The sequence below is a fragment of the Falco punctatus genome, assembly GCF_963210335.1.
Source record: "Falco punctatus genome assembly, chromosome: 4".
NCBI lineage: Eukaryota > Metazoa > Chordata > Aves > Falconiformes > Falconidae > Falco > Falco punctatus.
The window spans coordinates 66,569,115-66,585,393 of record NC_137583.1 but is presented as its reverse complement, the minus strand read 5'-3'; the positions used below and the strand labels follow the sequence as shown (position 1 = coordinate 66,585,393).

Below are 16,279 nucleotides of genomic sequence, written 5' to 3'. Positions count from 1 at the left end.
GTGGAAATACTTTAACAAATTTAAGTATCTGATTGACTTTTTGTTTTTAAAACACAAAACCTGCTTCTGTCAGCCTGAAGGTTAGAAAAAAATCTAGATCTAGAGAGACTTCGGGTTTTTAAAAGCCACTCAAGTTCCAGAGATCCACAGCTCTCACTCGGAACAGGTACCCATTTCCAAACGTATCTAACTCACACAAAGCAACCAAAGTTGTGTACTTTGTGGTACACAACTGCATGAATTAACAATGAAGATGAAAGGAGAGTGAGTAGGCAACACCATGTTCATACCTGGGGTCTCTACCACGTGGACGTTGGCTTCACCATTGGAGTTGACAGAATATGTGAAGTAGAACCAGCAGTCATCAACATCCTTCTCTTTACAATGTGACAATGGATCAGGCTGTCCAGGCTGCGGTAACTTGTCTCGACTTTCTACCCGTGTCATGTTGAAATGCATACATTCCTGAGAACATGTTTCCTTCTTTTCTCCCTTATCGAAAGCTCTGCATTGAACGCAGTCCCTGTGGAAGTATAAATCAGAAGCAATAATGTTTAATACGTTCAGAAAGGATTTCTAGCATTTAATCTGAAGAAACATAAAGGAGAGAGAAGCTAATCTTTTTGTCATAAAGGCCAGGAAAAAAATTAAGCAAGACATGGCTTTTTACTGGCTAGAACATTAATGCACCTTGTCATTAACAAAAGCCCCCTTTAATAAATTCCTTTTTCCCTGGATGACCCACAAGTTTCAAACACAGAAAGAAAAAAAAAATGTACCTAAATCTCTAAAAGGAAATAAGGCTAAAACTTCTTTAACACCTCCACCTGAAAAAAGAATACTCTCAGGGAATGCAGTGTAGGAACAGAATATTTACAGTGAAACAGGATCTGAGATACAAGACAGATTAGAAAAAACAGATAGGGTATCACTCCGAGTAGCTCATCAAAGCAGACTGAGCAGGATTTTTATACTAAAAAGATTGCACTGAGACCTGCATAAAAAAACCCAGGAATCAGCCCAGCCACTAATCATAAATTTATTTCAAAGTTTCTGTGCAGAAAACGCTTGGTTTCTAAAAACTTGGATCTCCAAAGACAGGGATGCAAATTTCACTGGTCCACACAGTTCTAGTTTAGTTTTTGACTGTCAGGATAATCTGACTTTTTCAATAGTATCTTGGAATAAAAGTTTTAAGCAAAAAGCTTAGCTGAAGTTTTAAAGTATTCTAGAAATTTCACAGTATACATATATTTTTGTTACATTAATTTCAAAAGGTCAAGATGATGGGACTGTTCCCTCCAGCTCTGCAGAAGATTGGCTGTCAATAATTACACACAAAATGGGGGAAAGCTGTAACCTGCCCAAGTCAGTCTGAATGGTTAAAACTGATTCAGCATAACATACACGTTTGTATGCCAAATAAAAAATGGCAAAGAAAAAACTTAAGAAATAATTAGCCTACCTGGAAGCAATCAAAATACTGTATTAATGTTTTTGTTAATTTTTGATTCTCACCCAACAACTCTTACTGTCTAAAGGAATGATACAATATGCTTTCCCTATATTTCAGGGTAGAATAAAGCACAGTATCAAAACCCTTGTTTTAAAAATTCTGCACACGTAAGTATCACAAACTCAAATCCACAGAAGCTAGGGCTCTGTTTTTTAGGTACTTACTTATGCTCTGCACAGACGCCAAGGCAAGTCTGACACATTTCACATGTAGGGCCTTGGAATTTGGGATCTGTACAGTTACAGGTGCCACACTCGCAGGTTCCTCTTCCATTGCAAATCTGCCCATTAGACGCCATACACGGAGAAGTATCCAAAGAACAATCACAGGCGCTGCCAGTGAAGTTGGGGAAACATTCGCATACTCTGCATTTGCAAATACCATTTCCTGTGCATTGAAAAGGTATTCCAGTGAAATGAAGTCTAAACATAAAACTAAACCTCTGACAGTAAGAAATAAATGTTCACCATCTCAGGATAAGATACAGGGAAGAGAAAACCCTACTGGAGAGATAATGAATACACTAATGAATTAAAAGCTACAAAATAAATTTTACCTTCTTGAAAAACTTACAGGTGTTTCTCCCCTTTATAAACAGAACAACAGGACTAGGGAAAGCTGATCAAGAACAGCATAAATGTGATGGCCATATCTCCTGGGTGGAGAGCATCACAGCACTGCTTCAGGTCAGAATTTTATATGTATATAGATGCATTGATCACTCCTGTCTTCGTATCTATCTCTATGCAAATTTATAAAGTGAAACCTAAAAAGATGAGCAATGCACTTAGACTTCACAACACAGAAAAATGAAACACCTTTGGCTCCCCAGAACGTGACCATTCAGCTGCTGTACTTCTGACCTCACCCACCCAAACTTTATGCTCCTTATGCTCCTCACTCAGGAAACAACATACCTGTATCTCCCGAAGGGAGATCTTTGGCTACACTATATTGAGAATAAAGCATTTAAGTCAATACTTATCGTCACCAGATATTCTGGAACGCTACCACCATTGCTCTTGTCCTTTGTGGAACTGGCGAGTAATAGTATATTCTGAGAAAATCAGATGAGGTGTTCTCATAATTCAGTTAAAGCTTAGTGGTTTCTCTATTTTATTTTTGTATCACAATCAAAATTGAGGTAGTAGTTACACTCCTACCAGGTTACTTCCATGTGCAAAGCAGCCTAGGGAAGTTATAGGACAAAAATACATACAACAAAGTAATTTAAATACTGTCTCCTAAAGGTTTTTCTAAATTGCTTTTGATTTTGGGAATTAAGTTCCATCAGTCTTGCTTCCTGCATTTAAACTGTTTTCCTGCATCTTGCCCATTCTAGTCTTCACTTACCTTTCAGAATAGTCTCAAGACAGTACCTCTCTGGTATCCTGTCAAGTACCAGGTCAAGCCCTTACTATTACAAGTAAGCTGAGGTCATTATCTCTTTTGATTAACACGGTGGTTAAACTGAGCCAGCATAACATTATAATTTCAAGCCAGTTGTCTCAGCATTCTTCACTATAACACCTGAGAGTAATTCCGTAATAAACAGAAATAGTCAACTTCACTTTACATCTTTCTTGGAGCTGTGATTCAAGGAAGGTAAAATGTGTATTAATACACTCTACGTTCATGATCACAGAGAGCTGTTTTATTAATAGGCAAGTGTTTTCAATCACTAAACCCACGGTTATTCTCATATCTGCTATCACGTGGCTATGACCTTTAAGCTAAGTATCACTACTCTACAGGGTTGAGTTGACAGACTTGTAAACTGCTGGGCAGTTTTGCCTGCAGAAAACTCTGAAGTAGTTTCTCACCTCCACAAATCAAACCATTTGATCGATCACAGTTGAAGTTATCACATTCACAATATTTGCCAGAATACACTTCATTGGTGTTTTCTCTTTTCTTGCATACACATTGTCCACAAATGCATTCTCCATTGTTACTGCATATTTCTGTACTGTTCTCTCTCCTGCAGTAAGCATCCATATCCTCACTATTTACTTCATCTGTACTACATTCACATAGTCTTCCAATACGTCCTTCATTACATCTGCAAGGTAAAGACACAACTAAAAATGTAAGCTTAATTAAGTCATACAATAAAGAGACTGCAAAAATAGCACAAAGAACAGGAGTAAAAGTGACCACTCTTCTCAAGGGATATTCCAAGTTAAACTTCAAATGAGATTTCTAGCTGACATCTATGTACCCGTTCTTGAAGCCGCTGGAGCAAATTAGACGAAGTTGCTCATATGCAGACTACTCGTTCCAGGTGGGAATCTGTGTCACCACCTCTAACTACATTGCCACATAACCACTATTAATCCCTCTCTCATGTGACAGACCAGTAATTATTGAGTGACTGTTCACTGTAGATGCTGTCATCTTTCATTGACAAGACTGCCCAAGAACAGCAATTAGGCAGGACAGTAGATGATCCTCAGAGCTGCTGATCTGAGATCTTTGGAAATCAGCACTTCTCATTATCAAAGTTAAAACATTAATGACCAAATGGGAGGTTGTTCTTGTTCCCAGAAGTGATTGACAACCTGTTGTAAGGTGACAATCAGAGACAATGGTTCTGTCAGGAAACTGCTACTGTCGCAAATGCAGAAGGCTGTTCTTACCCACAGGTCTGTTCAACCTCATCAGAAACTACAAGGACACCAGCAACAGTGATACCAAGTTTAAGTCTTTCTACACAAAGATGGGAAAAATCTATTCTCCTTATTTAAAGGGACCATCAAAAACTGACTGTAAAATGGCACAACGGACCACTAAACACTGGATACAAAGTGACTTACTCCTCAACTTACAGAATACTAGGCAGTTAGGGGACCACAGCTCAGTATTTTAAACAACCTATTAACTACCAACAACAACTTCACCAAGCAGATGTTAGTCCATTCTACACCAGAAATCCTCTGAGTAAATCAGTATTTTTTGCTTCATTTTAAAAAAAGTCACATATTAAACCACGAGGAATGAGAATTCTGCATTTCATTTCAGTCACATGTTCACAGGGCAGAAACCAATACTGCTTTCCAAAGTCCTGGATTTTGTTTTCCTAGAGAAGATCTTAATTCCATTCTGCTCTTACCATTTTCCTCTCAAGGTTTCCAAGAGGAAACAGTTTTCATTTTTGCTGTAGAGTTGGGGTTTTTTTGGATATTTTTTTTTTTTGGGGGGGTGGGGTGTGAGGGGCTTGAACCTTTACCTATTAGGTTGATCTTCAACCAGTCTCCACTGAAACCCCGAGATTTTGCTCTACTTTCATTGTGTGTCATGCCAGAAAATCCAATATAATTTAACTTAATTTTCAAATGTGTAATAAGGAATGCATGTGTATTATAATCGCTGTGACTGGCAACGACGGACATTTCAAAAGCAAAACTATACAAAAAAAAAATCACATATATTCTGAAAGATTTATAGATATAGGCAATTAGAAGAAACACTGTAATAAGACCCCAAAAGGTTAGAAATAAAGTAGGGAGAACAGACTGGGATGTCATCCAAAATAAAAAGGTGGTTCTTTCATGACTTTTTACTGTTTCCTGCTATGAAACAATTGGTGCCCATATGGGTAGAAGCTCCTACCAAAAACCTAGAAAGTCTTTGAATTTCTTGAAATCAACAGATCTCACATTAGAAGGATATAATTAGATCAGTATGAATACTTGCAAAACCATCACGTTTTATCCCATAAATCCGTAATTTTGCCAAATTACATGGTCTTCAAAATTAAATGAAGAGAAAAAGCAGAAAGACCTATACCCTTTAAAGTACTGGCTCAAGGCCAAACATGAATTCTGACTTATACAATACTGCCAAACTAATGAGCAATACTATGAATTCCAGTATAGGGATTATTTGCAGAGATAAGGCAGTAATTCAAAATATCCTAAAAGAAATAGGCCTGTAGCAGTAATTCTTGTCCTTTCACTAGAAAAAATTAGCAAGGCCAAGTAAACCCTAACTGAGGAAACAATTGTCTTGCTCATATTTCTCTTTTGCAAAAATAAAATGCCTACTTATTTACCTGCAGGCACCACATTCGAATGTGCCATTTCCTTCGTGGCAGGCTGGACTGTTAGGCTCTCCTTCACTTTGACACTGACATTCACAGATGAACTGGAGATTAATTTCCACTTCTTCGGTGAATCCCAGTGGTTTAATTTTAATTGTTTCATTTTGTCCTTTCTTTGGGCATTCATTAGCTGTCACATTAATCTCAAAAATAACCTGCAAAGAAAAACAAATGGAGCGCCACATTACTAAAAGGAGTTTTGCCTTAACTGTTAAAAAAAAAAATACCGAGTGTTGGACACTTTAAATAAATCTTATATTTGAGTAGCAGCACATATAGTGTAAGTTACCTCATCTCCGATTGAAATGTTAGAACATTTCCTTCCATCTTCTTGTGTGCCATTCACTCCATTCTTGCAGAAAGACTTGTAACTGATTGTCACTCCTTTTGGTAGTTTACTGTTTTCCAGGATAACCTCTGATGAAAGGGACTAAAACAAGTTGTTAGCTAACTTTGAATTAAGTTGTACAAGCATTTTGCTGAAGAAAAGACTTTATACAACTATGCACAGTCTAAGCACCAATCTTATGAGCACACTGAAATCGTGCAAGTTCCCACATGCCAAGGAACACCAGCCCAGGGCTGCCCATAGTCACGCTATGGTGACCCCTTCCTCAAGGCTGAACCCTGGTCAGGGCAGGTCTCCGCAGATGCTGGAGGCATTTGTTTGTCCAATGTACCCCAAAGGAGGAATCAGGCTCATTTACACAAACACAGCTATGATGAAAATATTTTGGGGCCAAACCCAGGGGTCCCTGAGGTTGATGTTGACATTGTCTTTGGGGTCAAGAGGTTGTAAAATGGCCCTTTTTGTTTCCACATGGGAGAAAGGCAAGAACTGAAGACACTGAAGAAACTTGTGGTTTTTTTGTTGTGGATTTTATTTTTTAAAAGGGAAAACACTGATGATAACTTTTTCTTTGTAATGTTGTTTTAAGTGGCTTTAAGAGTGTATCTTTCTCGTCATCTAACCTTCTATTGCCGTAGTGTCTCAACGTCTAACGTGGTTTTACTGCAACGGCAGTGTATTTATAGTTTACTATATTAACTTCCTATTTCGTAGGAGAAACTAAAATCCATCTTGGAGTACCTGCCTGAAAAACTCATAGTAACTCAGAAGCAAGAAAAACTGATACAATCCAAATAAAATCTGAACTTACGTTGTATGCATCAATGATCAGCTGAATCACATTGCTGGAGTTTGAAGACAATGTTCCCACTGCTGATTTTGGTATTAGATTTTTCAATTCCTTTCAGTATTTACAAAAGTAGAAGGAAAATTACAGTTTTACTAACAAACAAAGTATAATTTGTACCATAAATATCTGTATGGTGATATAATGCTTTAGTGGATTAACCAGTTAAGATAAAGTACTTCAAAAAAGAAGGCTACAGCATTGACCCTCACGATTTTTGAGGTTATATGCAGCACAACACAAATATACAGCCTCTTCTTCTCCTTTGCATTTTCATGTTAAATTTAGTTTCTCTTGTACAAGTTAACCACATACAACATATCTTCAAGATCTTTAAGAACCAGGCTTCTAGCAGGTTCAAGATACACAGATAAAAGATGATTTCCAATGAAAAAGGAAAAACTTACAATTTCAATATTGTTTCAAATTGTTTAAAAAGTTTAAAAAAAACCCTAAAACTCCACCTTGTTACGTTAAAAGAAGGAAAAATATCCATGCCCTTTACACAGTTATTTCCTATTTCACAATCACATCCAGTAGTTTAGTTGATTTTAAACATCAGGAATATAAATAGCCCACGAAGGACAAAATATGTTCTTTCGTATGTGTGTCTCTTGATTCAGTGTCCACACCCAGCCTCATCTATTTTACTGTTAAAATGTTCAAGAAAATCAGCACTGCAAATATGTTCTCTACTCCCTGCCTATGAAGTATAAAGAGAGGCAAGGAGGAGGGGCACCTTCTCCTTGGGAATTACACACAAACTCTGTATCAATCTGAACAAGCAAAAAAAGAATAATAATAAAAACATGAGTAGCAAAATATTACTTCTGTGATCACTTCCATAGCTATTTTAATTTCAAATCAAGCAATTTTAATGATTCCAGAGCAAACCTGAGTCAGTCTTAGTGCTTGATGGAAAAAAGTACAGAGACCAGAAACACGTCATATATCTTTACCTTATAAACTGCCTGAAACTCTTCAGTAACTGCAAAGATTGTCTGAATATTGTTCTCACTAAGCTTCTGTACCAGATGAGCGATAGAGGGATAATCCTGTAAAAATTAAGCAAAAAATGCAATCCAAATTTGTAACATGTTGCTAGAAAACGATCAGAAAGACTTTGACATCATAAATACAAACCACCTTTAGAAACGTATGTAAGACTTCTAACTAGCCAGCTTATGTCACAGTTCTAAAGCAAAACAACCTCTGAAGACAAACATGCATTGAACAGATTCCATATATGCCCCATGAAGGTAGGTGGTTTTTTCACAGTAACATTACCATACTCCCTGCCATTTAAAGTCTCCAGGTTAAATCCTTAATCTCAATGTTCTCAGAAAATTACCTTTGGTAGTTTTCCATATTATTTGTTTCAATGCAAACCACTAGCTTTTGTACTGTTTCATAAATAAAAGGTGAAATAAAACTGAATTAATTTTAGGTTGTTATTGAACAATATTCATTTAACTTTAGGAATAGATGAATACGCAAACTTTGCAAAGTTTGAGTCTACCCCATCCAGTTAATGCTTTTCTTCTCGCCTTTTCTCTGATCTACCTATCAATAAACCATGAAGGCAGTGTTTTTAAGCATACTTTTACCATAAACTTTGAACCGTATGATTTCAAGCAGTCTTAAAAAAACCTGGCCAAGCAGCTCTTTATTTTACAGTATTTTTTACAGTAGTAAACTACTTCTGAACACCAAGACTAGTGAAATGAACCACCAGTCTGCCAATGGACACGCAGTATTATTAATTATTACAAAGGTTAAAATCACAAACCAGAAATCATAGTGCGAAAGTTGCCATTTCTTGAAATTTTTCAGTTAAGACTGGATTAATTCTTACACATTTGCTTTAGTGAAACTAAAATCACTTGATGTAATACAAAGGTAAATGGGGGAAGTTCACAAAATGCAGAGGTCTGAAACTATACCAGATGACCTAATGAGCTTTTTTGAGCTTAAGCATCACAAAACATTAGTTTCTCTAGAAGATGATGTGAAGACTTACATAATAGTGGCTCATTGTGTACATATTATTTTCCAGATGACATTTCCCATCATTTGGTAAAACAATTCCACCAAGTTTACCATCCCCTGCAAAGTGAAATCCAGCATCCGTGGAAAACACTAGTAGTCTTGTAACATTTCTCCAGCCAATTTGTTCCTTGGGAAACAAACAAAGGCATTTTGGTATTTTTTACCCATATATAGCATTGACGACCAACACTTGAGAGAGAGAAACACAAGAAAAAGTAGACAGACTTAGGAGAAGCCATACTGCAAAAGTGTAACCCTGAAATCATGTGATTTACTCAAACCTTAAAAGCACTTGCATTTAATTAACTGTCTGCTCCAAAACATCTGCTGCAGGTTTTTCAACAAAGGCAAGAAGAATTCTTTTTGACACATACTTTGGTCTGTCCAGTTCTCACTGGAGTATATGAAGAGCAACAGGATTTTAGCAATTGGGCACATCAATCCAGCTCTTTAATGCCAAATCTATTTCTATGTGACTACCACACAGCCAGAGCACGGAGGACAACGTTAGTATGTAGAGCGCTGCTGCACTCTTGAATTGGATAATTACAGCTTGCCCGGCATTAGGCTCCAAAGAATCATCAGGCTTTACCAATATACCCCAGATTTGCACCCAACATACTGCTTGCTAGAGGACTGCCTTTTTTCACTGTCATGTGACCATCCTGCCCCACAACTGCAGAGCCTAATTCTGTAACCTGCCCCTTCCTACTTTTATTATTTTTTAAAAAAATTCTTCTGTCAAGCTAAAGCCCTAGTTAATTTAAGGAGAAAAATAAAATAAAAATGACACATAAATAGCACCAAAAATAAACAACAAATAAATGCTAGAAAGCTTGTGATTAACACTGCAATTTTGCAATACGACTCCAGATTGTTTCAGAAAGTCCTGACTCCATTGATCAACAGCAAAAATAATACAGTAATAAAGCAATAAACTTGGATATCACTTTTTTGGGAGTCCATGTTTTACAGGTGCATAGAATGGTCTGCCAGACTATGGAAACACCAAAGAAGAATGCAGTGATCTAGATCAGATCTTCAAAAATAAACAAAAATCAGGTTTCGAACTACTGTGTGAGAAGCTAGTAGAAGTTACAATTCACCACACTATTCCGGAAAAATAACCACAAGGAGCACAAAAAGCTTTAAAATAATTTGAGAGTACTTGCTTACTCAGGATTTCATACACTTTTGAGCAGAAATTGACTCTTCTAAAGCAGGCTTTACACACTTTGCCTTTGGAGGCACCTCTCTGCTGTGAACGTGACCTCCCATTGCCACTAACACTTCCTGGTTTCATTCGCTCACTAGAGGTCTCTATAAAAGTAGACAAATGCATGTATCCATGCAGTCTGCATAGCCTATCTTGTCTTGTTATCATGAGACAACATGTTCAAATGTCAGCCAACATAAAACACTAAGGCTGTATTCAAACAACTTAATCTAATAGAGCAATAAAGAAAACTAGTATACACTTACCCCACAAACTGCAACCTGCATTATTGCATCAAATCCACCTTCAGGAGAATCTAAATTTCCAGAAATGTGCTGTTTACCTACAAGTTCATTAAATTTATTGCCTTCACTGGTAAGGCTGAGCACATTTTTATAGCTAAATGGACTTGTACAGTTCTGGTCACCTGTACAAGGATTTCTGAGTTTGGCTGGTGTTGTACTTATATATGGCATCACAGTTTTCTCCACAAAAGAGCCAAAGCCTAAAAAAGAACAATAAAAACTCTGTAAGCTGGAGAATGGAAGTCTCATTTGTATTATGACACAACAGAATGCAAATACATTATAGCTGAACTGATGTCAGAAATAGCTCGCATACTTATTAATGTTCCAGTTTCTCCATCAACACCAGGTACTACTCTTATGTTCCTCAACAGGTTCCATGTATTAGAGTACCTGCCATAATAGTGCTAATTTACAAAAAAATTACTCTTCATACATAGTTATGTGAAAAACATCAGGAAGGAAAGTTTATTTTGGTTTAGCTTTTTTAAGAATAGGCAAATCTTTCTTACCAATTCGAAAGTCTGAAGTTATTTTTTCCATTTCTACCATCAGAGCTGTTCCAAGATTTTTCACATTCTCTAAATCATCTTTCATAGAATAGGAGAGGTCCATAAGATAATAAAGGTCAATGGGGTAGTCTTCAGCTCTCTTAAATTTTAATGAAAAGTTCTGGGGTTCCCCTGTTTCAGATATTAAACAACAAATACAAAGTGTTAAAAATGTACAACTGCGCTGGCAAGAAAAATGCCTTTTTAAAGAAAAGCTCTGAAATACTGATGGAGGTTTTGAACTAGAGGAGTGTGATGTTTTTTCTCCTGTTACTTGAAATGCTTAACATCAAATCACGATGAAAAAAATTTCAAGTATTTCTTTCAAATATCCAACCTCGTATTTCAAGGTATTTTTCTCCCCAAATACTCGCCTGCCTAAAATCAAGCCTCTCATAGTTGCTCCAATTTCTCATCTTCACACATGCAATAATTTTAACAAGGTTCCTGTAAGATCTAATAGCACAAATTTTCAATATCTATTTGCATCCCAGCAGACTCCAAAATTCTCAGGTTTCAGTTCTAGAAAAAAAAAAAAATCAACCGAAAAAAAACCCCAAAACCCAACCAAAAAAACCTCCAACCAACAAACCAAAACCCTACCACATTGTTTAAATAGGTTTATAAAAGAAAAAGTTTGTTCTGGATGGAATGTTTCAAGTTACTTTGCATGAAATACAGGCCGAGAGCACAGAAATGGCAGTAAGATAATGGCATGTATTATCTGCTGCAAGTGTAAGACCAGATCCTTAGTTTTGCCAGCAGAAGCATTTATAGTCTTACTTTGATATTGAGAGTGCAAAACAAATACACCACTGCCACGACTTCCTGAAAATGCAAAAGTATTCTTTTCCCTATTATATATGAAAGAAGGAATAGAATTAGAAGTTTCTTCCCCCATGCTCCTCAGTCACTGAAGTTACAGGGTGATACTGCTGCTGCTTAAGTCTGCTTAATAATCAGCAAACATCTGCTTACATGTGAGCAAAATCAGAAAACTGGGGAAACCTTTAGCTAGGTGAAGTGAATAGTGTATGACACACAGCTGTGCAGCAGTCTTCATTAAAAAAAAGGGGTCAAAAAAACCTCAAAGACAAAAAAACCCCAACCACCAAATCCTAAAAGCTTTAGATTTTCCTTAGCTACTGTTTAAAAATGCCTGCACAGAAAGCAAGCACACATTCCCTCAGAGAACTTATGACCAAGGTAAGTGCTTATAAACAGAGTAATAATCTTTTGGGTGATTAGGTTCTGATTGCCTAGGTCCCTCATATATCCTGATGGAGAAACTTCTGTGTCAACAAAGCAACAATAATTTGGTTTGAAGCTAAGAGGGTAACATTAGAAATAAATAGATGTAATACCAAAACTGCAAAATTCCTTTCCTTTCCTCCCATCATGCTAAGTTTCTGCAGATCATCTTGCATTTATTACAGCAATCACCAAGCAGCTGATGCCACATACAGGCTCTTACTCCAGGTAAATACAAGGTAGCTGTTGAATGTGTCTGCAGTGCTTTGGAACTGGAAGGACAGTCTTCGTTATGCTCAAGTACTGTGTGAGCTACTAGCCCTGCTTCCCCAGCTCCCCGCCCCCATTTGAAAGAAACAAAGTTCTCTTTAAGGGCTGGAAATGGTGCACAACTACTTTGTTCTCATTCATGTAGCCCTGTATCCACACCTTTAACCTCTGTAAAGTATTTTACGTAGCAATCCAAAAATCTTGCTGCGTAACAACAAAACCATTTAGTTCACTTCAGGCATGCAGACTTGAGGCAACAGCAGTACTTCCAGGAAAAGGAAATGCTCTCATAACTTCTCCTTTTTGCTTACTCCTCTATTTCCATTCTAAGAAGCCGCACTGTACAAAATCAACTACAAAATACTGAAACCAATAATTTTACCTTTCTGATATATGTATCAATCCATGCTGTATTTATTTTCTCCTAAGTTCTATTGGAAACAAGTGGTAATATCTAACCTTTTATAAAAATGAGACAGTACTTGGAGTGTCTAAACACTTGGGGCTGACACCTGAATAGCTCTCTTATGATTACCTGGTTACTTGAACAACAGTAGTTTCTGTAACAAAATGGTTACACATTGAAAACAAAAAATGCAGGTGACACGGTGACAGAAAAATTGTCGCAAGACTAGAACGAAACTGTCCTTACCAACTCTCAGTTTCAGTAGTAATTTTTGTGGCTGGATCTGTGTAATGGCCTCTGGTTTCAGCTTCTCTGCAGCACCTATTTTACGGTTCGTTACTTCTCTATCTTCAAGCAACAGTTTGTCACCTCTGGGATTTTCTATATCTTCTGCAGGACAGCCTTTACTCTTTAGTGCTGCCAAGTCATCACATCGGGCAGATGTTGGTTCTCCTTCTTGCAAAAAGTCCTAGAAAACACAGGCAAAAGAGTATCAAGTTTACACCTATATGCAATTTGTTATACTCTACCCATGATAACACTTATTACGATGACTCCATATTATTTTATTTTTTTTTAAGTTCAGTAACAAAACACACAGTCCTGAAATGCATTAAATTATACTAAATACGTCAGTGACTACTATTTAGTCCAGGAGTCTGCATCTACTTATACTTATCCGTGTATAAGATGGACGCAAGATGAAACTACAACAAAAAAAAAAAAATGTCACTTCTGACAGAAGGAGGACATCCTTTTAAAACCAGCTACTCTGAAAGTGACAGCAGGTGGAAAAAGCTCTCATCTCAATGTAGTCTTAATAATATGAACCTATCTGTACCGCCTACTTGGCAACTTACCCTCTCTTTCAACTTTAAAAGGCTTTAATTAAAGATTATGTAAGTGTACCTTGGTACTCCACAACAAAATAATAGCAATATGCTGACAGAGCAGGGGAAAGACAGATGACAACCCTTTCCTTCTGAGGAAATGAAATCCAAAAGTAAGATCCATAAGAAAAAACATGTAGCTTTGTTCTGAACAATAAGTTACCATTACCTCAAACCTAAGAAAAGCTCTAACCTCAAATATAAACAAAAAGGCTTCTAATTGAGAAATTTGGCAATTCTGTTTTACCCCCTCCCCCAAAAAAATATGCATATACATAAAAATATCTTAAAGTTTGTCAGTTCTTGATAACTAGGACCTACAATGAATCTGACAGCTCAAGGCCAAATTTTAAAGTTAATCAGTTTAATTAAATGTTTAAAGTTTATAAGCTGGTTTGGGGGACATCAAATAGGTACTATATGGAAATAAATATACATTATCATCTTCTAGTGAGAAACAGGAAAATTTCCCAGTTTTCAATAACAAACCAAAGAAGAGCTGTAGAACACATTTTCTTCTGTTTCTAACTTGAAGACGAGACTTTGGCATGTAGTGATTAAGTCATACAATTTAAGATTATCTTATATTGTGTATTTACTTAATTCAATTTTTAATTACATAAGAAAGCACTCTCTTTCATCCTGTAACAAACCACCCACCCACCCATACCAATCTCCTAACCCCCAAGTCTACCAATAACAGAAAACTAAAATCTGAACATCTTTCTTTTATAAAAGAAAACCTTCAATCTCTTCCCCTACTCCACCTATGTCTGCCTAAAACTACCTCCTACTCTGATGTCACTGGAAGAATGTAATTAAGCATACACAGATTCCATGCTGGAATGATTTTAAATTAACTATGAGATAGCTTGTTGGGTCTGTATACACTTAAGATTTAGGAAAGGAGAAGTAAACACATTGTAAACAGCAATTATACTCAAATCGGGACATGAGAAAAATCGTAGTATCTGAATTTTTAAGTACAAGTAAGTATATCAAATTGAAGAGCGACATGAAACTATTATTAATGAAAACAAAAATTTCTATACATTTAAAGTATTTTTCCTAGAATTTGAAGCCAAGGGAAAAAAAACAAACCATAAAAGGAATTCTGCAATACTTACTGTTTTTTTACACCAACCACAGTTTGGTCCTGCTTGTATACATTCACCACATGATTTTGCGTTAGCTTTTATGCAGTCACTTCCACCTAGCAAAGAACACTATCAGTCAATTTATAAAAAGGTGCTAACCACAAAAGAGTTTTAATTTATTTCATTCTGGCTTTGTAAACTGAGTTGTAACTACAAACAGGTTATTAACATGAGATAGGATTGACACATTGCACTCCTCTAACAATGATATATTTAGCAACATAAATAACTGCTAAACGTATATAGTTGTTCTAAAGCAACATTAAACTACTGCAATGAAATCAAGTGACTTACCTTGCTGAGCAAATCCATTCCATATCAAGCAACAGAGGATACCAGCCCACGTGAGCAATTTTAAATTAGTCTGAAAAACAAAACCAGAAGCCCAAATTGTATGATTTATCACAACAAGTAAGTGAACAACAAAAAAAAGGTTAAATGAAACTGCAGACATGTAACTGTGCTTCAAAGGAGACAAGTAACTAGAGGAGAAGCAAACAAATTATCTTATTTGTATCAGCTGGACAGTTTTGCTCTAGGACAACCGTGTTTGCGGGCTATACTGTATTAGAAGACATCAAACAGAGTAGCTTTTAATTGTTTTGAAATACTTTTATGCTAGGTAAACCAGGCAAACATTGCTCAGTCTGAGGGGGAAGAACCCAAACCAATCTTTTAACACCTTATTTATTTTTTTTTTTAAAAAAGTTACGCTCTGAAGCTTAGAGGGAGACTTCCAAATAACAATACCACAGAAATACAAGTCTGAAATGGAGCTTCTCTGTTCAAGTCTCTGTTTTAAGATAAACATCAAGGCCTTTTCCAAAATATTTTCCTTGCTATCTCCAATGGGCATTTTACAGCCCAACTTGTCAGCTTATACTCCTAACTAGAAATTTCCTCTCACAATATACAATATAAAGCATCCTTGATATAAACTCAGCTCCTTTTCTTCTTCTTCTTTAGATAACAGAGAATTAATGGGTACCATCCTTAAGAAACCCTTTGATCAGTTCTATAAAGCTTAATGAAGGCCTGGCAAAAAAAAAATACATACATACAAAGTATATAATCTATATGCTTTGATTTGAGACAAGATTTGAATGGTGATGAACCACAATTTAAGGTTACTGTCTTGTCATTTTCCTTAAATAGTGGCAAGACTTCATTTAGTACTCCAGAGCTAGGATTACATTCTAAAAGTGTTTCAAATAGACCATTCTTAAATAAATTTTCTTCTATTTAATAGCAGGTAGTCAGTCAGGGTCAGTTGTCACATCCTTGAAATTTTGGTACTACTTTAAATTCCATTTCTCTTTTATTCATTATAAGAATTCTGAGGGCTTGTACCATGGCTGCCAATTTCCTTG

At 36.4% G+C, this 16,279-nt stretch overlaps 1 protein-coding gene and 1 long non-coding RNA gene across 2 annotated transcripts in view; one reads left to right on the top strand and one right to left on the bottom strand.

The window, feature by feature from the left end:
• The window catches only part of LOC308062609, a 273,089-nt gene that overhangs the window by 171,354 nt on the left and 85,456 nt on the right, over nucleotides 1-16,279 (top strand). The window lies entirely within an intron of this gene.
• Nucleotides 1-16,279, bottom strand: part of ITGB1 (integrin subunit beta 1) — a 44,982-nt gene that overhangs the window by 10,131 nt on the left and 18,572 nt on the right. The window contains exons 2-14 of the mRNA XM_080384333.1: nucleotides 15,204-15,273; nucleotides 14,880-14,965; nucleotides 13,109-13,331; nucleotides 10,897-11,067; nucleotides 10,346-10,584; nucleotides 8,835-8,990; nucleotides 7,774-7,869; nucleotides 6,779-6,868; nucleotides 5,908-6,048; nucleotides 5,571-5,773; nucleotides 3,340-3,578; nucleotides 1,681-1,903; nucleotides 291-523 (exon numbers count right to left, since the gene is read on the bottom strand). Of these exons, the coding sequence (XP_080240459.1) occupies nucleotides 291-523; nucleotides 1,681-1,903; nucleotides 3,340-3,578; nucleotides 5,571-5,773; nucleotides 5,908-6,048; nucleotides 6,779-6,868; nucleotides 7,774-7,869; nucleotides 8,835-8,990; nucleotides 10,346-10,584; nucleotides 10,897-11,067; nucleotides 13,109-13,331; nucleotides 14,880-14,965; nucleotides 15,204-15,273 (2,170 nt within the window). The remainder of the gene's footprint in view (nucleotides 1-290; nucleotides 524-1,680; nucleotides 1,904-3,339; nucleotides 3,579-5,570; nucleotides 5,774-5,907; nucleotides 6,049-6,778; nucleotides 6,869-7,773; nucleotides 7,870-8,834; nucleotides 8,991-10,345; nucleotides 10,585-10,896; nucleotides 11,068-13,108; nucleotides 13,332-14,879; nucleotides 14,966-15,203; nucleotides 15,274-16,279) is intronic.